General features: G+C 41.7%; 2 protein-coding genes across 2 annotated transcripts in view; both read right to left on the bottom strand.

Moving 5' to 3' along the window:
• The window catches only part of LOC310867192 (striated muscle preferentially expressed protein kinase-like), a 119,423-nt gene extending 105,314 nt beyond the window's left edge, over nucleotides 1–14,109 (bottom strand). The window contains 1 exon segment of the mRNA XM_083777055.1: nucleotides 12,846–14,109. Within this exon segment, the coding sequence (XP_083633181.1) occupies nucleotides 12,846–13,269 (424 nt within the window). The 5' untranslated portion in view covers nucleotides 13,270–14,109.
• A 3,365-nt stretch (nucleotides 14,110–17,474) lies between these two features.
• LOC310867046 (mid1-interacting protein 1-B-like) lies at nucleotides 17,475–18,101 on the bottom strand (the record flags this gene model as incomplete). Its single annotated transcript, XM_083776839.1, has 1 exon — nucleotides 17,475–18,101. One exon carries the CDS (start codon nucleotides 18,099–18,101, stop codon nucleotides 17,475–17,477), a length of 627 nt encoding a protein of 208 aa, XP_083632965.1.
• Nucleotides 18,102–26,124: the final 8,023 nt, after the last annotated feature.

The raw sequence follows: 26,124 nt of genomic DNA, 5'->3' as shown, positions 1-26,124 counted from the left end.
CGATGCAAGTTGAAAATTAATGCCCCCCCCACCCAGGTATTATGTCTCTGTCCTTTTTATGCCCATATATGGAGGTCTTTGTCAGGCATGCCCAAATATGGAGTCTACTGTATGCAGACGTCGAGTTACGTGGATTACACACAGACAGACAGCGACTTGGTGCATTTATAGATAGATGGATTGAATCAATGAAAAGTATTGACAAGAGCCTCTGACTAATAATTAACTACAGTGTTGGGCAAGTTACTTTGAAAGCGTAGCTTGTAAAGCTACAAGTAGCTCGGCATGGCAGTAGCTTGATCAAGCTACATAGCTACCCCTGGAGAGATGTAGCTTGTAAAGCTACAGTTACATGGAAAAAGTAGCTCAAAGTAGCTCAGCTACTTTTTATTTTTCAGCGTTAAATTGAGAATGTACATGCGTGTATATGAAACAAAATATAATATCCTACAAAAAAGTCACATGCCACGATGCCAGCTGAAATATGCCTCTCAACTGAGTTTTATTAAAAAAAAAAAAAAAAAAAGACTTACAGAGACTTACACAAATAAAAGAGGAGCTGTTTGTTATACATGGCATTTGATCGTCAATGTTAACACATCTTAACTGTAAAAATAATAATAGTCTCTTGATAGCCACACGCCCACACCTATACATAAATGATAAATCTTAACTTAACACAAGTTACCTAAACTGTAACTTAACTGTAAAAGAAAGTTGGGCCTATATTTTTTAGGCTTATACAAATAAAAGAGGAGCTGTTTGTTATACATGGCATTTGATCGTCAATGTTAACACATCTTAACTGTAAAAATAATAATGGTCTCTTGATAGCCACACGCCCACACCTATACATAAATGATAAATCTTAACTTAACACAAGTAACCTTGCAGAGCTCACATGTAAAAACTAAAGTTTTTTCTGTGGAGGCACCCACGTCCAACTTCATGAATTTACTCATGTGTGGCCATGGTTGGGCTGGTTCTTCCGGGGTGGCACTGGCAGGATCATCCATGATGTTACTAGTTCTTTACTTATAGTGTGTTGTGTGTCACACTGCTTTCTGTGCACTGCAGCATTGGAGTGAATCATGTGATACCAGGGCCAATCAGAGGCCAATTATTAGAGGCAGCTGTTGGCTTGTCAAGTGCTGCAGTGACATGCAGCCCTCAAAGCAATCAGAAAAAGGAACAGTCCTTGATTTTTCAAAGGGGGTTCTAGTACAATAATTAACACAGCAACCAATGGTCAAAATTAATATATTTATTTCATGTTATTGCCCAAAATTGTAGCTTGTAACTTGAGTAGCTAAGCTACACAAAATGACCCAAAAAGTAGCTGAGCTACTTGACGAGGTACACAAATATGAATGTAGCTAAAATACCACAAGCTACAGCAAAATGTAGCTCAGCTACGTAGCTCAGCTACATGTAGCTTTATACTCCCCAACACTGATTAACTATACACTGAATCCATTTCAATGGTTTTGGACATACAAGGTTTCCACCCGTCGGTGACTATGATGACGAGATGCGGTGGTTCCACACAGTTCGTTTGGTGATCTCACTGTAATGTCTCATTGTATTAGGAGTATTAGTACAGTGGAACCTACTGTTTGGGCACCGTCCATGTAGTGTGTGTGCTGGTTGCAGTGTTGTTTTTGGCAGCAATTTTCTATTTTAGTTTTAGTCATAGTCTCCGGAATAGTTTTCACTTAGTCTTAGTCACATTTTAGTCACCTGGAATGTATTAGTGTTAGTCTAGTTTTAGTCGACTAAATGTTATAAGATTTTAGTCGACTAAATCTACAGGTGATTTAGTCGACTAAAATGTATTTTTGCGGGCCTTGTTGCCGTCATAATGACTTTTTTTTACACTTGCTGAAAATAGCCGATCTACAAGCTCACAACGTGTCGCAGCGCGACGCGTTGTGAGCTTGTAGATCTGATATTTTCAGCATGCAACCAAGTGTAAAATGACTTATACTGGATCTGTTGTCCACTAGTCCCTTCCTAACATTTTAGTCTATTTTTTATTTGTTGACAAAATTGTCAGTATATTTAGTCTTAGTTTTAGTCACCATAGCATAGTTTTAATTTAGTTTCCATTTAGTTTTCCTCAGTGGAAAAAGGTAGTCGACGAACATTTTTCGTCTTAGTTTTAGTCGACGAAAACAACACTGGCTGGTTGGTGCTTATTTTTAACCAATAGGGCCTAGGCCAGGGGTATTCAACTAGATTAGGTCGGGGGGCCACGACTGTAGAATGATTGTGTGTGTGGAGGGCCGCACATAAGCGTGCGTGCGAAGCGTGACATTTTCGGGTTCTACAAAATGCATTTTGTGTTCAAACACAAAGGTTTATGTAGGCTATAATACATTTGTGCACAGTATGAGCACAGGGTGATATATGTCTATACAAGTATACGCTATACCTTAGAATAGACCTATTTGACAGAATGAGCGTTAACGAGCACTATAGCTGAAAACACACACACACACAGTCACACACACACACACACACACACACACACACTGCAGGAAGTCTGTCTAATTTCTCTCCAAAAGCCCTTGAATATGATAGAATATAATTTAGGATTACTGTCATTATGATAATCTAGCACTTTATATCGCACACATAATATACCTGTAACTTTCATAAACTCTCTTAAAAAGAGAGGGCCACTAGGGGGCGCTCCGCCAGTTGAATACTCCTGGCCTATAGGCCTTGTAGTGATAATGATCTGTCTCTTGTTGCATATGATGATAATAACGCTCCATCCAACCTTTCTTCAATCCGCGCTGCAGTCTGAACTGTTTCAATATGCTGAACAGACAGAGAAATGATTCATTATAAAACCACGCGAAGGAACAGACTGATTCTGTGGCCTCTAGATGTGAGAGAGGAGATTCTAGTTCATCGTCCCAGAAAGATTGCTATATCTTTAGCCGTGCTATAGTGGTGAAGCTCTAAGGATGACTATGTTGGTTGGTTAGTCAGTAGTCATGTAGTCCCAAGCTAGAACTATACTAGAAATATATTGATTTAGTGATCCCTAGGCCTTTCCTTTCATGTCATGACCTTCAGGTCATCATGTTCTACTGCAAGCAACCGAGATATCCATCCATCCATCTTATGTCAACACGTCAACTTTGCACACTAAATAGCTATGAATCACTACTATACCTGCTGACGAGGCTTTTAGACTACTGTTGTTGCTTAGTGTTCAAGTTGTCAGATTACAAGCATTCTACTCCCGAATGACTGCAACTCAAACCAACTTCTAGTGACTTTTCAGTATCTCTGCCAGGGCCGGAAATTATCTTATCGACCCTGTGTGTGTGCATGTGTGTGCATGTGCATGCGCGTGCGCGTGCGTGTGTGGGTGCGTGTGTGCGTGTCTGTTTGTTTGTGTGTGAACAGCTCTGGCACCACATGGCCGATCAGTGTGAAACTTTGCACACTTCCAGCAGGCCAAGGAAGAAACTCGACCCTCTACCGAAATGTTACCCGGCCTCATGGTGGCATATAACTGAACTGTAGGTCATATACTGTCAAAATATATTTCTCCCTTGATTTCTTGGCTCCTAGCTGCCGCAATAACTCCCAATATACAGTAGGCCCTGCCCATTTCCACCTGACAAGATTTTCAGTCAATTTGTGTTTTCTCCAAAACACAGTATTTGTTACTACTCCTACATATTGTGTCAATAAATTCACACATACAGTACACCTCATCTCTGTAGTCATGACTCATGGGATCAAGTCTTGGATCATGCCCGCACTCTTTTGCACCTGACGACATTTTCCGCCATTCAGCATTTTCTTCAAAAAACACTTTTTGCTATACTATACTTGTCCAAAAAAGATCACACAAATCATTCAGTACACATTATCTCTGGAGCCATCATGTCATATTCCATCATCCATTTCGATTGCCTATGATTGATTCCCAAACATTGTGGGCATGCAGCCAACCCAGCCTGGCGGAGCTCTGCATAATGATGATTATGATACCATAATCATACTGGAAGAAAACTGTGTTTCCAATGATGCTACCAACACACAACACATGAGCATTTGTGCCTGTAGTAGACATGCGCAGAGCAAGTTCAGTCAGGACACCTCAGTGCAGTCGCTGCCGGCCGTTAATTGGGCCGCCTCAGCATCACGCTCTCAGTCACATGATTCACTCAGCCAATCACACACTCACTCCATCTTCATACCGGCTACTTTAACCGGAGGTTTTCATTTCTCCTCCTGCTTCCTTGCTCGCTGCTGCTGTATCAGCACGCCACTGTATACAAACCTGCTGCTCACCCTCCTCCACCCCAGCTACCACCTGTCGTTTTGGATCTACTGTTTAGGTACGGGGGGATTCGGAGTCCCTATGGCCGGGACTGATGCACTTGATCTGAGTACCTAAAAAGCAGATTCAATACCAGATTCAAATCGCCAAACCATAATAAATATACTGCGTTGCTCTATACAGTATATTCAATAAATATGCATATTACATCCTTCTTGAGTTGTCTGACTGAACCTAGCTTGATGGGGTGCAGTACTTTAGTTAGACTAGTCATTGGTCCGAAAAACGACAACCCACCTCAAACCCTAACCTAACCATAACCAACCCACCTCAAACCCTAACCTAACCATAACCAACCCACCTCAAACCCTAACCTAACCATAACCAACCCACCTCAAACCCTAACCTAACCATAAACGCAAGCACGGGAGCAGGCGCTAGTCCGACATGCGCCCCATGTCGAACTAATGCTCCGTCGGATTATAGTACGCCTCCCAGCTTGATGCTACCAACACACAACACCCTAGCTTGCCTAGTATACACCTCCCTTCAGTCAATAATATTGAACTGATGTTATTATTATTTATAAACCAGAACACAATCGATTGATTGTTCATCAAAATAAACATGCCAAGTGGTCAGATGGGTGGGCTGCAAATGCTTTTGTCATTTTGGGCTTCAGAAAGGCTGAGATGACCACTGCTCAGTGTGTTGCCATGCCATTTTGTCAAAAAATAAATAAAGAATGTATCAAGATTTGTTTTGAAATGAACAGATCTACACGCTCACAGTATAGCCACAATAGCCAATGTAGTCGCTTCTTTTGGGCTTGTTTTCATAGACCTAGTTGCTTATTTAAGTTACTTCTCTCGCAACATCTGGCAACACTGCCACTAGCTGCTCCACATACATGTACATGCACTGTATATAATTTTAGTTTATTGTAATTTTTAAGAATTTGAAAACATTTCAAAACTTTTCTTCTTTTAAATAGCAGATCTACAAGCTCATATAGCTTGTAGATTTGCACAATTTGCACAAGAATTGGTAATGCTGGATCGTTAAGTGGAAAAGGTATTATGTTTCACTGCATGTTGACTGCTAGGGGGCCACCGTTTTAATAGGACACACAGAATGTGGATTCAAGTGAAAGTAGAAATTGCTTTAGTGTTTCAGGGTATACATTATACAGCCCCTTGCTCAACGAGCCAAAAAACCAAAGGCGACCTAAGGGGCCTTCTCAGTAATTGCCCCCAAACCCTGGACTATAGTCTCACACTACAGTTCAAATCCAGCCCAACCATCGACAGTTTTAAATCCTCCCTAAAAACTCACCTTTTCTCCATTGCCTTCAGCTCCTATAGTCCTGTGAATGTTTTAAACCTTTTTTGTAATTAGTAGGCTATTTTGTAATGTTTCATGTTGTTATATTGCATTTTTCTTATATGAAGTATTGCTAAACGTTTATTTTAATTTTGTATTTTATGATGTAATCTTTATAATTATGGAAAGCACTTTGGGTCAACTTCTGTTGTTTTTAAATGTGCTATATAAATAAAGGTGACTTGACTTGACATATAAAGCCCACTAGTGTAGAATAAGCTATAGCTATAGCGAGCTAGCTGTGCTATTATAAACTGTCAGCATTCTAAACGCTGTTACTGACAATGCATTTAAATAGCAGGAAAGTACATTCACGTAAGAAAGAAATTAACCCCAATTAGAAACCTTTTGCCCAAATGCCTGAGCTTAGAAACCTTCTAGGCCTAAACGAGGATGAATAATCGTCTGGGTGAGTCGGGGGTGACTGTAGCAAGCTTCTACTGCTGCCAGAGAAGATGTCTGACCACATGTGACCAGATTTGACTGAGAGACTGACATCGCGCAAACTCCAGCTCACCAGAGGAGAAAAACTTATTTTTTTAATGAGTCAATATAGCACAGGCAGACTATTCAGACTAGAGCATGTCTGAAATAAGTGTCAGAGCTGAAATTGACATGTAAATATGAAATAAATGCATAAACATGTAGCTAGGTGTAATGTTAGAGACCACAGGAGACATGTAAATATGAAATAAATGCTTAAACATGTAGCTAGGTGTAATGTTAGAGACCACAGAAGACATGTAAATATGAAATAAATGCTTAAACATGTAGCTAGGTGTAATGTTAGAGATATGAAATAAATGCTTAAACATGTAGCTATAGGTTTAATGTTAGAGACCACAGAAGACATGTAAATATGAAATAAATGCATAAACATGTACAGTAGCCAGGTGTAATGTTAGAGTCCACAGAAGACATGTAAATATGAAATAAATGCATAAACATGTAGCTAGGTCTAATGTTAGAGACCACAGAAGTGAACCTTTCAAGCCTGTTTTCTCAACTCACTGTTTCTCTGCAAGACAAACTGCAAGACATTACTCTATAAAACTGGTGGGTCAAACTGAACAACCAATATGTCAATTTGAAGCTATGATTCCCTGCTTTCACATGACATGAAAGAAATCATGGCAATGGCAGTCCCTCAGTCAAATTTAGTCACATATTTCAAGAGGGAGAAATGTTTAATGCCCACCAGTGTTGTTTTTTACTTTTGTCGACTAAATCTACAGTTGATTTAGTCGACTAAAATGTATATTCTGGCGGGCCTCGATGCCGTCGTAATGGCTGATTTTACACTTGCTTAAAATATCTGATCTACAAGCTGAAAACGCGTCGCAGCGCGACACGTTGTGAGCTTGTAGATCTGCTATTTTCAGCATGCAACCAAGTGTAAAATGACTTATACTGGATCTCTTGTCCACTAGTCCCTTCCTAGCATTTTAGTCTAGTTTTTATTTGTTGACAAAATCGACATTTTTAGTCATAATTTTTGTCACCATAGCTTATCTAGTTTCCATGTCGTTTTCGTCGACGGAAACAACACAGCCCACACTATACAGTCGATGAAGAACTGTAAAATAAATCTGTCTCTTTTTACCCTGACTTTTGACTCCTCCTGATAACATAGCTTCTACCACACACAGAATAAACTCATAGGTTCAGTCTAAAATCTGTCTCTCTCTACCCATATGTTGAGTCCTCCTGATAACATAGCTTCTACCACACACAAACTCATAGGTTCAGTCTAAAATTAGACGGTGATGTCTTCCTATGTAACAGGAGAAACTTGTGGTCTATTAAAACATCACAAAAATCTAAGGCCCTGCACATTCCACTTTATAAATAACTGGGATGAGGGGGGGTCTGGAGGGGGGTCTGGAGGGGATGAGGGGGGTCTGGAGAGGAGTGAAACAGACAGAAAGAGGAGGGGGGGGGGGGGTGATAGAGGGAGAGAGAGAGAGCTCTTGGCTGCATTGAGTGAATCGGACAGCTGTTAGTCTGTTGTGAGTCTGCAGGAACTGCAATGGCAAACAGAAGCTAACTGAACGAAACCGGAGGTGAAAATGGACGAGAAATGATCTCTTTATAATCCAATCCAACACGTCGTCACCGCGGCTTTGAACGTGACACGTCTAGTGTGACTGACGTGGACGTTGTCACCGGTTTCCCACATGGTTGGCAATTATTTTACATAAACCACAGGAGAGCTCTACCATTTAAGCCTACCATTTAGGCATTCATTTATCAGATAATCTTATAATATAAGATCACAAGATCACAAAAGATCACAAGCATGAGCTCACGTTGTCAAGAAACAGTCACGTACAGTATAAATAACAATGTACAGTAGGCTACTACTGTAGCTGGCTCAAAGAAACTGTAAGGGACCAGGATAAACAATGAACAGATCGACTGGCATCTGTCTACTCTAAACAACTACATAATCTACATAACAGCTGTCTAAATAAATAGCCATGTGTTGTCAAGAAAAACAGGTCTGAGTAACAAAAACAGTATACTATTGCTTTGTGTATCTACTATCTAACAACACCACAAAATAAATGGAACTTAGCATCGGTGACCTAATAATTGAACTCTGCATGCATCCACCCCACATTGTGGTCAGTCAGTGTATCATGGAAAAATGGATAGTGGAAGTTAAATCCATTCTGGGCGGAAACCCCTTTTGGTGTTTTAAGCATTATGTTATACTTTAGCTGTTGAAATATAGCAGATCTACAAGCTCATATCGCGCCACCGCGTGGGGCGTGCTACGAGCATGTAGGTCTGCAATTTTTGAGAAATCGTGAAAATGTGGCACAAATCTTTGAATATATATTCTTTCCAAGTGAACGTTTTTAACTAAAATCTTTGCTTCTGAGGGGTTCCTGGAATAACATTTTCAGATGGGGGTCGACGGCCAATTAGCAATTACATATCATATTTGGGGTCCTTGACATAAAATATGGAGCACCACTGATACAGAAACACGAGATATTTCAGAAAACTGTCAGAATTTAGAAGACATTTTTTAAATTTCGACGTCAGGCCAAATTGTTGTTCATCCCCATGCACATGTAGGCTTTACAGCTTGAATGTAATTAAGTGATAAAAGCAAACAGTTCTCTTTATATGGAAAAAGAAAGCCTCGCCATAGTAATGTCTATGGTTATCAGAGGGAATACATGCTAATGCTACCATAGAGCTAACCGGTCCTGCTGGTCAACCTGCCTGACCGGTTCTCAAATGGAGCTCCAAAGATCACTTCAGTCTAATTCAGTATTTTGGCCTGTATGGTCATCGATTATTGATTCATTTAGTACCACAGTATGTAGCTGCTCTAGCCTCTAGTCTAACTCATCAATGAGAAGAAAAACTAAACAAAAACATTCACTTAAACAAGGATGTTTTCTTTTAAAGACGTTATCATGTTAACATTTCGATCCATTCTATCTGTTTATCCCATTTTGGAACGAGTTTTCTGAAAAACCCATGTTTCTATGTCAGTGGTGCTCAACCTTTTTCATGTCAAGGACCCCAAGATTTATCTCTATTGGGCCACGGACCCCCATCTCAAAATGTTAGCTCTGAAATATATATTCAAAGATTTGCGCCACATTTCAACGATTTTTCAACCTACTTTCAAGCACTATGAGCTTGTAGATCTGCTATTTTTCAATAGCTAAAGTATAACATAATGCTTAAAACACCAACAGGGGTTCCCGCCCAAAATAGGTTATAGGGCTGTGGACAGTTCTGGAAGCCCAACAGTGACAACATACTGTAGGTAGGCAAGTTTGGTCAATTCAAACTAAATTATGTATTCATTATAATGAGCATTATAGTGAGCAACAAATCGTATGACATTAAGGTTTAAAACAGGTGATGTGCTACTTAAACACTGAGGAAGGGAGGAAGGGAGAGCTTATATAATGCAGACAATAAGCAATATAGTTCATATTAATCATTAATCTATTCTAAACTATACGCCAAATAACCTGAATGATATGGTTCCATAAAAAACTGAAATGGAGACAAAAATGCATCAATGAAGTATAGTTTATGGATTTGTTTTAACAAAAGTAATGTAAATGTAAAAGTAAAACAAACATGTTCTGGTAAACATGCAGGGTCCTCTAAACCTGGGGTCCTCAACCAGGGGGCCACCAAATTAGTTTGGGGGGGGTCCCTCTGTCACAGATTAGTTTGGGGGGGTCCCTCTGTCACAGATTAGTTTGGGGGGGTCCCTCTGTCACAGATTAGTTTGGGGGGGTCCCTCTGTCACAGATTAGTTTGGGGGGGTCCCTCTGTCACAGATTAGTTTGGGGGGGTCCCTCTGTCACAGATTAGTTTGGGGGGGTCCCTCTGTCACAGATTAGTTTGGGGGGGTCCCTCTGTCACAGATTAGTTTGGGGGGGTCCCTCTGTCACAGATTAGTTTGGGGGGGGTCCCTCTGTCACAGATTAGTTTGGGGGGGTCCCTCTGTCACAGATTAGTTTGGGGGGGTCCCTCTGTCACAGATTAGTTTGGGGGGGGTCCCTCTGTCACAGATTAGTTTGGGGGGGTCCCTCTGTCACAGATTAGTTTGGGGGGGTCCCTCTGTCACAGATTAGTTTGGGGGGGTCCCTCTGTCACAGATTAGTTTGGGGGGGTCCCTCTGTCACAGATTAGTTTGGGGGGGTCCATCTGTCACAGATGTTGTGCCAGGGGGGGGTCCCTCTGTCACAGATGTTGTGCCAGGGGGGGTCCCTCTGTCACAGATGTTGTGCCAGGGGGGGGTCCCTCTGTCACAGATGTTGTGCCAGGGGGGGTCCCTCTGTCACAGATGTTGTGCCAGGGGGACCTACAGTACATGACAGAAGAGTTGTCCAAGATTCGTCTACAATATTATTCGGAAAAATAGCAGCTCTACAAGTGCGTTGCGTCGCGACACATTGTGAGCTTGAAGGGCTGCTATTTTTGAATAGCTGAAAAATCAACTTTCAAAGTGTTGACACTGTTCCTCATTTTGCTGCGGGACCCCTCGGACCCCCCTTCGTATACTTCCTTAAAGTAAACGAAGTCCACGCCCACAACACCAGAGGGAGTGCAACGAACCATGTACAACCCAGATTCGGCACAAACAAGGGACTCAATTCTTTTCGCTCCTATGCCACCAAAATGTGGAACGCCCTACCAGTCATTAAGACATGTGAATCCCTTGACTCCTTCAAAACCGCTCTCAAAGGGCACCTACGGACGGCTGCAATTCGAAACTGGCCCCCATAAAATCTGAATCCCCCCCCACCGCCCCCCCCCCCCCCTTTTCCCCTCACTGTATATGAATCTTTTCCCTCTTTGCTTCCTTTATGATGAATTCCTGTTCTGTAACTATATAGAAGTGTCTATTTGTACGTCTCTAAATGTTTTGATGAATTGAACATGGTGGACCCTGTTGTAAACAAGTGTAATGCTTAATTGGGTCGTCCACTCACAGTTAACAGTGTTTGTATTGAGTTTGTGCTTGAAATGTACTGTAATTCTGCAAACTGTTAATACATATTTAAATCAATCAATCAAACCCTTTGACAACCAGTGCTTTAAGCCACCCAAGTCTAGGCCCCCCCGTTACAACTTAAAGACGTTGATATCACTTTGTACCCTCTTTCTGCATATGGGCCTTCAAAAGCAACACAAAGCAATCCATTATTGAAACCAATAAACCCATCATCCTTCACCATCAATAACATGTTGTTGCAACCAAAAGCCTCCGTCTCTAAACCAGCATGAATGAAAACATGTAGTACTTCCAGTTCAGATATACTGTCATTGTCAGCAGGAAATGGTAGAGCTATTCCTTTTTCTTATTTCAAGACTGTAGATACCAGAGGCGTATCTACAATAAGGCGAGGACAGGCGTCTGCGTGTCCAGATCCATTTCTGCCTGTTGGCCAAAACCCATACATTACACTGAGGACAAAAACAAGACCTGAGAACTATTAGTGCACAGCAGCAGAGTGGCCGTTGCACGTATAGAGCGACCCTCAATCACCCATTCGAATGGAAATGCAGCCTTTCAGCCTTTGAATTGCATCCTGCTCGTTTGGCAGGTATATCTCTTTATATCCTACTTTCTGGCAGGTAATAATAATAATCTTTATTGTCCCGAAGGATATTCATCTTCACAGGTCTGTTCAACACCAACAACAAAAGCAGCACATAGTACAGAAACAACATAACACCAAGACAATACAAAAAAAACATGAGTTCCCCTGCACTGTGTACAGAAACCCTCCCATCGGCGGGGCAGTTTGTTTAATGCCGCGATGGCTGAGGGGACAAAACTCCTACTGAAACGAACCTTTTTCCAGGGTAAGGTTCTGTATCTTTGTCCAGATGGCATGAGGTTGAAGAAGCGATACAGGTGTCACATGATATTGAGAGTGCTAGCCATGTGATGGCATTATTGTTCATATCAGAAAGTGTTGGTGTGGGAAGTCCGATAATCTTGGAAGCAATACGGGTAATACTATCGGGTATATCTCTTTATATCCTACTGTCTGGCAGGTATATATCTTTGTATCCTACTGTCTGGCAGGTATATCTCTTTGTATCCTACTGTCTGGCAGGTATATCTCTTTGTATCCTACTGTCTGGCAGGTATATCTCTGTGTATCCTACTGTCTGGCAGGTATATCTCTTTGTATCCTACTGTCTGGCAGGTATATCTCTTTGTATCCTACTGTCTGGCAGGTATATCTCTTTGTATCCTACTGTCTGGCAGGTATATCTCTGTGTATCCTACTGTCTGGCAGGTATATCTCTTTGTATCCTACTGTCTGGCAGGTATATCTCTTTGTATCCTACTGTCTGGCAGGTATATCTCTTTGTATCCTACTGTCTGGCAGGTATATCTCTGTATCCTACTGTCTGGCAGGTATATCTCTTGTAATTCCTGGAAACGCCACTGCGGTAAACTCATTAGCATTCATTTAACTCTTGAGATTGTGCAGCACAAATTAAACCACATGGATCCTCCAGGGGGTCCCCAGGATGTCCTCAGGGGTCAAGTGGAACCAAACTAAACTAAATGAAGCCATAGTGGGGGGTCCATTAGATTTAATTTGCTGCAACTCTCCCAAGTTAAATTAGAAAAAAAAAACCTTACCTTCCCCGAGGTCCAGGACGGCCAGCACGGCGCTGCTCCGCGCGTCCCCCTGGTGGTTGTTGGCGATGCAGGTGTAGAGTCCGGCGTCGCTGGGCTTACAGTCCCTAATCCACAGGCCGCCGTACTCCTGGTTGTCCATGTTGAGGAGGTCCTCGTTGTGGTACCAGTACAGCGAGGGCTGGGGCTCCCCCGTCACGCTCACCTTCAGGCGGATGTCGCAGCCCGTCCCCACGGCCGCGTTCCTCATCTTGCGCGCGAACACGGGCGGGGCGGTGGCCTGGGCGCCGGGCGCCGCCGCCGCCGGGACCACCTGGTCGGGACCGCTGGCCTTGGACCGCTTCGGCGGGATGATGGGACTCGGCGGAGCGGCCCCGCCCTCGTCGGCGCCTTTCTTGAGGGTCATTTGCACCTCGGCCTTCCTCATGGTCGCAGCGGGTTCGAGTTCTTCTGGCTTACGGACCGGTACCCGAGGGAACAGTGACTGTGGAGCGGGTCAGTACGGTACCCGAGGGACAGTGACTGGACCGGGTCAGCGCTCTGCGTTCCGAGCAGGTGTTCAACAGCATGCAACAAGGCTCTGGACCGTTCTATTCGTAAAGCGTACAAAAGTATCCCATCTAGACATGACTATTATAGTTAACATGATTAGAATTGTTGTTTAATTTATTTATTTTTTCAATGTAACATCTTTGCCAGGAATTATTCCAGAAATGTATTTTTTTTACAAGCAGCAGTTTTTCTTTTTAAATTAAACAATACTTTTTTTCACTAGGCCCACATTCAAATCAAACTGCTGTTTTCTGGCATCGACCTCCCTGTGGTAATAGGGGGAATAAACAGTCTATTAGCTATAGTAATTAAGGAGATAGAGATGGCGTTCCCGTCTCCTGCTCAGGGGGGGTATTTTTAGGCCAAGACCTGCAGGATCATGTTGCGTTCACGCCACGGCTCCCCAAACCTCTCTCTCTCTCTCTCTCTCCTGACGGTGGCCTCCTCTTTAAACGCTTCCCAGGGTTCCAGCGGCCGAAGAAGGCCCGAGTTTAACTCCCAGTTGATCCTGGAAAAGTCTCCTTAATACTGGGTTTTCTGGTTGAACGAGTGCATCAGGTCACACACACGGTAGCCCTCCTCCTCCTCCTCCTCCGCTGGCCCTGAGAGCTGAGCTTAAGCCTTCCCCGTCATGATCTGATCTCCCCCTTCCCGTCCGTCCGTCCCCTCGTACCTTTCCAGAGAAGACCCTGAGGGGGAAATGACCGACACAGAGCCCAGCAAGCCACCCGGTTAGAATGACAGCTGCATGTTGATCCATCAGCCCAGTCATCCCCGACAACGCTCCCGCCCCCCGGTGTCATTTTTAGCCAACCCCCATGTGGTCAGTTGAGCACGTGTGACGTAGCCTCACTGGGGGGTGGGGGGGGGGGTCTGTGGGGGGGGGGGGTTCTGAGGCAGGCAGGAGATATGATTTGTAGGTCAAATGTTTTAGAGGCTGCAGTTTGGGGTCACTGAAAGCACTGGGGTGGGCCGGACACTTTACTGACTTATAGCCTTACAGGTCATAAGGGCCAGTTAAGAAGTTCCTTTTGTACACTTAGTAGTAGTAACACTAATTAATTGATTTTACCTTTTACCTTGTTTAAAAACTGATGTATATTTTGTGGAACTACTGTGTGTGGTATAACAAAAAATGACACCAATTTATCTGAAAAACCTTTGGGCGGGCCGCGGGAACCCCTTTTGATGTTAGCATTATGTTATGCTTTAGCTATTGAAAAATAGCAGATCTACAAGCTCATGAGCTTGTAGATCTGCTATTTTTGAAAAATCGAAGAACGACTGACATAGAAACATAGCTTTTTCAGAAAACCGTCAGGACGTAGAAGACATTTTTAGAATCTGATCTCAGGTCTAAATGGGTTAAGTTCAGTTGAAAGATTATCTTTCATGTACAGCACAGTCGCTGAAGTATGAATTAGCCTTTAGCCTTTGATACCTCAGAGTGGGCTACTGTATATATATGCAGACATTTACAGAACAAGTAGTGAAACAATGTGGTTGAAACACCAACACACTGTATTATATGAATGGATACTGTAGATAGCATCGTTGCAGCTCTCCGAGCCGATCAAAACAAAGCTCTGGAGAAACAGAAACCTTCTGGAATCCCGGGACATTCATGCACAGGGCCAATTAGTGTCTTCGACTTAACACCTGGCTAATATATATGGTTTTCAGGGTTGCTTCAGAGAAATTCGTCAATATTGCTATGCTGCATGCGTGCGTGCGTGCGTGTGTGCGTGCGTGCGTGCGTGTGCATCTGTGCATGCACACTGTTTTTAGTTTTTCATTCAAGGCATGACTATTTGAAAAAATAACTGCCTGAAAACAGTGAGTTATCAGAGGAAAATATAAAACGGACATACACATTTAAACCATTTGTGGTATGAAACAATAAGAAATGCATAGAACAAAGATGAAGTTTGTATAAAAAAAATTATTTGAATATATTTACAACGTTTCAGTACAAAATCACAAACCACACATATACAGTATAAAATTGCTTTTGCTCATATTAATAATTGAATTTGGAGGACATCACAATATAATATCTTGAAAACAAAACACCATAGAAACATGCATCTCTAGACTGCGCTTCAATGTACATTATTGAACGGTAGTGAATAACAAAGACTCTGGTAATGTACTGTAATGTACAATCATGTCAAGACTGTGGTGTACTCGTTTTGTCTTTTTTGTCTGTGAATTGTAATGTCCGTATTGTGGTACTAGTTATTTTCCTATGTTGTGTTGGAAAAAGAGAAATGTGTGGTTCTATATACATTGAATTGCGATTGAACAGTTGATGAAAAGTTCAGAGCCTCAATAAAAATACATTAAAAAAAAGAAAACATGCATCTCGTACAAAAAGAATCATTCTCCTTGATGAAATATCAGTTGATAACAGTTAATTCGACATAAAGGATATGAAATATCAGTTGATAACAGTTCATTCGACATAAAGGATATGAAATATGAGTTGATAACAGTTCATTCGACATAAAGGATATGAAATATGAGTTGATAACAGTTCATTCGACATAAAGGATATGAAATATGAGTTGATAACAGTTCATTCGACATAAAGGATATGAAATATGAGTTGATAACAGTTCATTCGACATAAAGGATATGAAATATCAGTTGATAACAGTTCATTCGACATAAAGGATATGAAATATGAGTTGATAACAGTTCATTCGACATAAAGGATATGAAGCTAATAAGCTTTGAGGAATCATCTGTCTCCCTCCAGCCAGTGTTGTTTTCGTCTACTAAAACTAAGACGAAAAACGTTCGTCGACTACCTTTTTCCACTGAGGAAAACTAAATAGAAACGTAATAAAAACTAAGCTATGATGACTAAAACTAAGACTAAATATATTGTCAATTTCGTCAACAAATAAAAACTAGAGTAAAATGTTAGGAAGGGACCAGTGGACAAGAGATCCATGTATAAGTCAGTTAGCAGTCTTAGCACTTGGTTGCATGCTGAAAATAGCCGATCTACAAGCTCACAGCGCATCGCGCTGCGACGCGTTGTGAGCTTGTAGATCGGCTATTTACAGCAAGTGTAAAAACAGTCATTACGACGGCATCAAGGCCCCCACAAAATACATTTTAGTCGACTAAATCAACTGTAGATTTAGTCGACTAAAATAGTATGATATTTAGTCGACTGAAACTAGACTAACACTAAAACATTCCCCGTGACTAAAATGTGACTAAAACTAAATGAAAACTAGTCAAGAGACTGTGACTAAAACATGTCATGTTAGAAGAACATTGACATCATTAGCATCACCTGTCCTGCAGGTGTGTCAATATGCCCCTACTGCGGCGTTCGAAATGTCTTGTCAGGTTCATGAAAACTACTTTAAAATAAAATAAAACACATTTTGTGAGGTAAGAATAAGTTATGCATCTTTAAATAAATGTATAAATAAGTTATGCATCTTTACATAAATGTATAAATAAGTTATGCTTGAAATAAATAGGTTTTATATGTGTATCACACAAGCTTAACCCATTTAGGGTCTGACCGATAAAAAACAACGCCTTCTAAAAGCCAACCTATGGTTTCTGAAAACCTTCAAATTGGTATTAAAATAAATAAATAAATAATAATGAATTAGTTGATACGTGTATAGGAAGGTAGCTATAATCCTGGAGATATAGCTCACGGATTCAAAGGTATACACGTACGGGTCTGAATGGATTCACCCATTCTGACCTGAGATCAGATTCATACAAGGTTTCCACTGGACACACACTGGTCTGATTAACCCATTCTGACCTGAGATCAGATTAAAAAAATGTCAGTCGCTCTTCGATTTTTCAAAAATAGCAGACCTAGCTCGTATCAGACCAAGCTCGTATCGCGCCACTCAGTGGCGCGATATGAGCTTGTAGATCTGCTATTTTTAAATAGCTGAAGCATAACATGATGCTGACACCAAAATGGGTGCCCGTTCAGAATGGGTTAAAGCATAGCGTTTGACAGGGTCGCGTATATAAAATACATTAAGAGTACAAAAACATTGCAAAAAGAAAATGGAACCAAACTAAAAATCATCACCACAAACAGCTGGACGAGGGCGTCCTGCCCCACTCTCCGATACCGAGCTCCTGCTTGTAGCGGTCGGTCAGAACCACGGCCTGTCGGGTCAGCTTGGAGAGGACCCCCTGGAGGCCCGTCAGGTGGTACTGGAACCGCTTCTCCAGGTCCTCGTCCTCCTCGTCCTCCTCGTCCGACTCCTCGGACGCCAGCGACGACGCCGACGACAAGGACGACAAGGACGCCGACGAATCCTTACGAGTGAGCCTGCCCCTCACACGGCGACGCTCGCACGACGTGGCGGGTGTCCCCCCCGGGGCGGTGGCGGTGGTGGTGGTGGTGGTGCGCCACCCGCCACCGACACCCCATTCCATGTCCCGCCGCATGGACTTCAGCAGCTGGTAGGAGCTGTACATGTCGCCGTCGCCGCCGTTGCCGTCCACGACGTCCACGTTGGGTTTGGGAGCATGGTGTCCCGTGGCGTCCGACGCGTCACTGCAGTCCTCGTCCATGGGCAGGAGGTCCCGCAGCATGCTGGGCAGCATGACCGTCTGGTCCATGTCGTTGACGGCGCCCATGAAGCGCTCCATGGCGCTGGAGAGGTTGTTCTTCTGGATGCGGCTTTCTGCCATTTGCATCATCATCACGAGGGCGTGTTGGTGGTGGTGGTGGTGACAACGGGCTGCTGGCTCCTTCACGCAGAAACAGGATCCTTTATAGAAGTGAATGAAGGAGATCGCGCCTTCCTTGCTTGTCAAAATGTTCTCTTCACAGTGTTTTCGGACGCTCTAAATCAGCTAATAGTTAGAGATTCCTTGCTTGGCTATTTGTAAGCTTAGAAGGTGAACTGAGTCGATAGTGCTGTGCAGAAGATATGTTGTTGTCCCTTGGTTAGTGCAGTCCCTACTTGCCTTCTGACCGGTTGCGTTCTGAATGAGGTTCTTATACAGGAGGTGGTTTTTCGACTCAAGGGGCGGACCCGCCTGGACCACTGAGCTCAGAACGGGTTATGGGCATAGAGCTAGAGTGTATATAAGGATTGAAAAGAGGCAGAAAATCCCCACCCACTCATTTCAATGGAACTTGGCTGCTCACTTTAATGCGCACTCCCAAAGAAGTATCTCTCTCCTTCCAGGTGTGGTCAGTGTTGCCAGTTTTTTTGCAAGAAAAACAAGCAACCAGGTCTATGAAAAACATGCCCAAAAGAAGCGACTATACTTGGCTACACAGAAATAGCCGATCTTCAAGCTCACAAGGTGTTTCAAAGAAAATCTTGAAGAAAAAGATTTTAACAACGGAAATCTTGTATGGGGTCCATGGCATGGATGACATATTTTCAGATGCGTGTACGCAGACAAATATCATAATTCTGAGGGTTCTTGGCATGAAAATGTTTGGGAACCACATCTTTAAACCATGTTTAAACCATGTTTAAAACCCATTTAGGCCTGAAAGAATATATATTCAAAGATTTGTGCCGCATTTTCACGATTTTTCAAAAAGAACAGACCTACAAGCTCGTAGCACGCCACCATTGTAGGTCTGCTATTTGTCAATAGCTAAAGTATAACATAATGCTTAGTTAAAACACCAAAAGGGGTTCCCGTACACTAGAATGGGTTAAACAATATTAGGAAGTCAGCCCAAATAAACAACTCCACTTTAGAAACAAGCCCAAATAATTGCTGCAGGTGGCATCCAAAAAAGCCTTAACTAAAAAGTGGCTTGTACCAACTACAAATTAATGGATTGATTTAATTTATAGTATATTTATTATGGAGAGAATTACATTCAGCTTTAGAGGTAAAATTGAAGTGTTCACGGACAATTCTTCATGTCTCTACCATAAGACCTAATTTAGTGTAAATTCAGTTAAATCTGTTATACATTAATGGACTTTGTTTGGATGCCCCAGGCCTGTTCGAGGGGGTATCGGGGGGTAGAGGGACCGGATGGCAACCGCAAGGTTCCCAGTTCGAACCCTGTGGGCTCCCCCAGAGATAGTGCCTAAGTGTCCTTGAGCAAGACTCTGAACCCCTAATTGCTCCCAATGTGCCTTGCATGGTTTTCTCCGGGCATCAGTGTGTGTGAATGGGTGAATGTAATGCACAATCTCTGTAAAACGCCTTGGATAAAGGCGCTATATAAATGCACCATTTACCATTTATGTAGTCAATAGAGTAGAGAGGCAGAAATCTCCCCTGTTTATTAATGTTTGTTTGTGTGTATTATCTTTTCATTTCCATTGTATGTTTGATTAAAATAAAAGAAAAAGTAAATGAGAAAAGAAAAAGAAAACAAGGCCAAATAAGCAACTCCACTTTAGAAACAAGCCCCCAAAAAATGCACCCTGCAACTAACAATATATATAAAGCAACTTTGGAGAGAAAGTCGCTTATAACAAGCAGACATGGCAACACTGGGTGTGGCGGATGTGGCCCCATGCGCATTAGTGTCCTTTTTTGTGTCCTACAAGTACTTTTACTTAAGTACTGTACTTAAGTACAATTTTGAGGTATTTGTACTTGAGCATTTCCAATTTCCAGTACTTTTACTTCTACTCCACTACATCTCAGAGCTAAAATTTTTACTTTTACTTCACTACAATTATTTGGAAAAATGTAGTTACTAGTTACTTTGGCGATTTTAATTTTGATTAGAAAACATACATTAACCACTTCAACCCTATACATTTCGGCCATTTGAAAATAGCCGATCTACAAGCTCACAATGCGTCGCATTGTGAGCTTGTAGATCGGCTATTTTCAATAGATTTTCTACACATTTTGAACTTGTGAAATGTGACATTCTGCAATATGAATACTTTTACTTTTAGTACTTTAAGTACATTTTGATGCCGATACTTTTGTACTTTTACAGTAGATTTTCAATTCCATACTTTTACACACCTTTTAATGTCCTATTATGTCCTCTGATGTCAGTCCAAGGTAGAAACTACGGTTCTGGTGAATACAGTCCCAAAATGCCTGCTTCTACCTTCTTCTCACACAGCCCAAATACAACCCATTCTGACCTGAGATCAGATTCATACGAGGTTTCCGCCGGACACACACTGGTCTGATGAACCCATTCTGACCTGAGATCAGATTCTAAAAAATGTCAGTCGTTCTTCGATTTTTCAAAAAATAGCAGACCTACAAGCTCGTATCGCGCCACTCGGTGGCGCGATATGAGCTTGTAGATCTGCTATTTTTAAATAGCTAAAGCATAACATGATGCTGACACCAAAATGGGTGCCCGGTCAGAATGGGATATGGGAGTGATTGGCACTCCAACACCCACACTGTCTCCAGCAATATTGCTGCTCTCCCATTTGTTTGCTTTTTATTATTGGTGTAATAAAGAAACGTATCAAATTCTTCCACCCAAAATTCCCTCCAACTCTTATGGCCGATTCATACTCCTATTTTAGAGCCGAATAAAAGTGGGTTCGGCTCTGTAGAGCCTACAATGTGACGTCATTTGAGGTTCGGGGGGGGGGGGGTGGGTACCGTCCTAAAGTCGGCTCTTCGGTGCTACTGAACATTTCTGACGAGCCGAAATCATTTCGGCACTACAGCGCCGAAACAGCGGTAAAACAGGAGTATGAATCGGCCCTTAGAGCTTGTTGAATAATGTTGTGTTTTACAGAATATGGAATGCCAATCACTCTCAGACAATTCAATGTTAAGTTCAGATTCCCACTTCAATTTGACATAGAGCGTATTCCTTCCATGTTGCATACCTCGATATACAGTCTGGAGACAACCCGTGAAGGTGTTCGTTTGTATGCACCCGTCAATACACCAATTACTTCATTACCTTCCACTGAAATTCCTTCTTTGATTTCAGTATCATAGAAATGTCTTAATTGTAAATATCTGAAGAAAAAAAATCACTGTTTTCCAAATCAAATTCCCTCTTAAAGGACAACTTTAGTTTTTTTCAACCACGGTTCATGTTTTAGAGGTTGTTATTAGAGAAAGTAAAAGATGAGTGTTACTTTGCTGCTTCCTTTCGTTTTAGGGATTTTAGCTCTTTTTGACAGGGGGGCGGGGGCATTTGAGCATGGGGCTAAATATGCATTTCTTTTACAGCATTTTATGGCGATTTACTTTTTGTATTATTTACTATAGTCCTACTAGACCCCAATAAATTACATCTGACCACAGAAGATCACAGGATCTACTGAATGTGAAGGTAGCCTACTGGGGGAAGGCTTATACTGTGTGTATAGGCTCAATATGTCAGTTTGTCACATTCAGTAGATCCTGTGATCTTTTGTGGTCAGATGTAATTTCTTGGGGTCTAGTAGGACTATAGTAAATAATAAAATAATAAATTGCCATAATATTTTGTAAAGAAATACATATTCATCCCCATGCTCGAATGCCCCCGTCCCCCTGTTAAAAACATAGCTAAAATCCCTAAAACGAAAGAAAGCAGCAAAGAAATAACACTCATCTTTTACTTTCTCTAATAACAACCTAAAACATGAACCTTGGTTGAAAAAGACACACCTGGGACCCCAAGGGGTCCACAGACAGACCCCACACACACCTGGGACCCCCAGGGGTCCACAGACAGACCCCACTTTGAGAACCATATGGACCTTAGTTCACCTCCTTCTACACCAAAGTTCTTTGGTGTGTGTGTGTGTGTGTGTGTGTGTGTGTGTGTGTGTGTGTGTGTGTGTGTGTGTGTGTGTGTGTGTGTGTGTGTGTGTGTGTGTGTGCGTGCGTGCGTGTGTGAGGGTGTGTGTGTGTGTGTGTGTGTGTGTGTGTGTGTGTGTGTGTGTGTGTGTGTGTGTGTGTGTTAGATACTGCACAAACACAAACAGTGGGTGTGTGTAACATTAACATAACAGCTGCACCCATTGCTTTCAAGCAACGAGTTAAACAATAAACATTGTCATGTTGTCACTGAGTGAGTGCGTGACAGACAGTCACTCTCACTTCCTTGGAGTAGGGAGTCGGGACCACGCATGGCACGCAATGAAACAAGTTCAAAACACACACACACACACACACACACACACACACACACACACACACACACACACACACACACTTCAGGGGTCCATGTCCATGCTTAATACAGTGCATGTCCTATAGTGCAAAACTAATCTGGTGCAGGCAGGGAGCCGCAACATGGAACAACGTACGCGGGACAGCCACAATATTCGTTTTTCATGCTATCCTTGATTCCTTCACATAATAGGCTGTGATTACTAACACCTTTCAGCCCCGTGCCTTAGGCTACTGACTGACGACCTAATCGGTCTTTGGACAAACATCAAGTGTTCCATGTGCCATATTATGGACTAATGGACCCCATAAAGAGACTAGTAGTGTTGTTTTGATTTCATAATTAAAACAGCACCTACCTACATTTCATTCGCCATAACCATGCAGTGACGTGGTGGAGGTGGCGCTTTTCTTCTTGAGAAGAGTGGGGGACAAGTCCAGGGCCAGCTGACAAGATGCAAAGTTGATTGATCCATCAGTGATTCATTGACACGTCATGGGAGGGGGGAGGGGAATGGGGACCTAGGACTACTTGCCCAGGGGTTCTCAAAGTGGGGTCCTGGGACCCCCAGTGGTCGTTGAAGGGTTTACACTTTCCAGGGGTCTAAAGCAAAAATATTTATCTACAAGTTCACAACCCATTGCAAGCTTCTGAAAGACTGAATAATAATGTTGAAATTATATTTTTTATTATTTTGAATAATAATAAGATAGATAGATAGATAGATAGATAGATAGATAGATAGATAGATAGATAGATAGATAGATAGATAGATAGATAGATAGATAGATAGATAGATAGATAGATAGATAGATAGATGCTTTAATGATCCCGAAGGATATTTGTTTTGTCAAACAGCTCCAGTGCAAAACATACATACAGGATAAAAAGAGCATGATGAACATATACAAATACATTACATCAGTAAATGCAGAAGAAAATGGCAATAGCTATAAGTTGCTTTAGAGCGGTTGGAAAGGCAGCCTGCAGGTGCCTGTCGAGATAATAATAATTTTAACACAATCTTCTCTTCAGAGGTTCCCTGGCACCAAATATTAGGTTGAAGCCTGACTGCTTCAATGCAGAAGATACACCACACATAAACCTATCCTATTCTGGGAGGACATCTTGGTGAAAATAGGGACGTGTTGTGAGCTTGTCTTTAGGCGAAGACATTTGAAAACAGGATCAAGGGGCTGGGAAATGGATCCCCGGGTCAACTAGAAGTGTGTGTTTTCTTTGACAGTATACAGTCAAGAGAAACAGAGATGTAGACAGGCGATATAGCATAACCATATCTCACTCAAGATGGATCATCTGAACACCATAATAATATTCAGATCAGGTTTCTCTGCTCTATGTGATAACCATACAAATTGCTCTTTTTAGACCACTAGACCAGTACCGGCCTATATACTCAAGCAAAGTTGGGATGCAAATTGGGATTAAAGCATGCCCCACCCACCCGCCTCTGCTTTGCAATACTTGTTTTACCCGTCCCAAACCCAGTGGCTCTGCCCGGACCCAATGGCACCGGTCTGTCTGCCTGTGTCTGCCTGTCTGCCCATATAATATGATCATGAGCTGTATCTGTCAGTCCAGAAATGGAGATCCTGATGTCATCAGTATAGGCATATTATCGGTCGGATTTGGTGATTAACAACCCATTCTGGCCGGGAACCCCTTTTGGTGTTTTAACTATATAAGCATTATGTTATACTTCAAAGCTATTGAAAAATAGCAGATCCTACAAGCTCGTAGCGCGCCAGCGAGTGGCGCGCTACGAGCTTGTAGGTCTGCTATTTTTGAAAAATCTTAAAAACGCGGCACAAATCTTTGAATATATATTCTTTCAGAGCGAACGTTTTTTTCTATTTCGATGTCAGGCCTAAATGGGATAAATTAAGTGGTTAAATGGAAATTCCACTTTCACTGCATGCCACATTCCAACATGTGAAAGATTACCAAGATTACCAAAGACACTTCAATGATTTGAGTCTGGACTGATAATAAGTTTAATACAAAAATCAATCCGTTTTTTATTGGCCGTTTGCCTTATCCACTTTAGAGCAGAAATTATAAAGCAGTCTTGGAAATAAACAACTGTTGTTTATAAAGACATATTTTTTTTAATCTATAAATATAACACAGTTATTCTAGAATTTCATTTTATATTCGGTAATGAACATGCAGTTGCTTGGATACCACTGTTCTATATTTCTGCCCACAGGGACATACTCTGGTGTGGGCTGAGAACGAACAGGTCTGAACGATAGAAACATATTTTCAACCAAATCTCCCAGGTGAATACAACGTATGATTTTATAACAAAATGTCTTTATATTCTATAATAAACATATGATGCTATGATGAGTCACAATTGTATGAATGTTAGGCTACTGTTTGCATTTCTTGAAATTTGCTCACCATATAAACACAAGAAAATATTAGATTAATGTAAAAGTTATAAAGATTACTGAAATGTATATTCAGTGATTTCACTTAATTCAAATATCACTTATTTTTTTGTTTTGTTGTGATAATCCTCCCTACTATAGAGTGTGCTGGCCATATAAGGAGTTCCTCCCTGTCCCCAGTTAACCCCTGGGGGTCAAAAATCCTTAGGTTTCGTTTTTGACTCTCTATCCTGATTGGACGAAAGGCTGGGTCCCACAGCCAAAAACGAAACCTAAGGTTTTTTGAGTGAAATCACTGAATATACCTTTAAATGAACAAAAGGTGTATATATAAAAAAATAAACATTAGCAACAATATTTTAAGTGAATCGTTCTAGGAGCTGCTGCGGTCATATTAAGCCATTCTGGGCGGGAACCCCTGATGGTGTTTCAAGCATTATGTTATACTTTAGCTATTGAAAAATAGCAGATCTACAAGCTCATAGCGCGCCACAGAGTGGCGCGCTATGATCTTGTAGGTCTGCTATTTATTTTTATCGTTAAAATGTGACGCAAATCATTGAATATATATTTCAGAGCGAACATTTTTAACTAAACTATTTGCTTCTGGGGGGTCCCTGGAACTACATATTTTGAGATGGGGGTCCGTGGCCCAATAGAGATAATTCTGGGGGTCCTTGACATGAAAAAGGTTGAGCACCACTGACATAGAAACATGGGTTTTTCAGAAAGATGTTAGGATTTAGAAGCCTTTTTTAAATCAAACTCAGTCCAAAATGGGTTAATTGCGTACCGTAGTTCTTAATCATGCTTTGGGGTTCACTGCATGTCAGATCAAGATTATTGGATTATTGTACAGTTTAGTTAATTGGATCCAGGCAATTAAGGGGCAAAAATAGCCCCTTAACTGTACTTGTACAGATTTACTGTTAATGCACATTTTCAATTGCTACCTATAACTCACAGGAATACGAGACTGCTCGCCACTTTATCAACTCGCCCCCGCGATTTTTTTAATGTAGTTAACAGTTAATTTAGTATTTCCCTCCCTCTCTGAAACAGATTTATTTGATTGCATAGTAGTCGATCTCTATATAATAATTAAGTTAATTTAGGATTTAGCAGTTAATTTCGTTTTATTAAACACATTTCTTCCATATGTAGCCCATGTTTTGGAATGGCATCATCATGCTATTATGCCCGTGGATATACAGAGTGAACT

Source organism: Protomyctophum parallelum, assembly GCF_964188405.1.
Source record: "Protomyctophum parallelum genome assembly, chromosome: 11".
Classification (NCBI taxonomy): Eukaryota; Metazoa; Chordata; class Actinopteri; order Myctophiformes; family Myctophidae; genus Protomyctophum; species Protomyctophum parallelum.
This window is presented reverse-complemented; position numbering and strand designations above follow the sequence as displayed.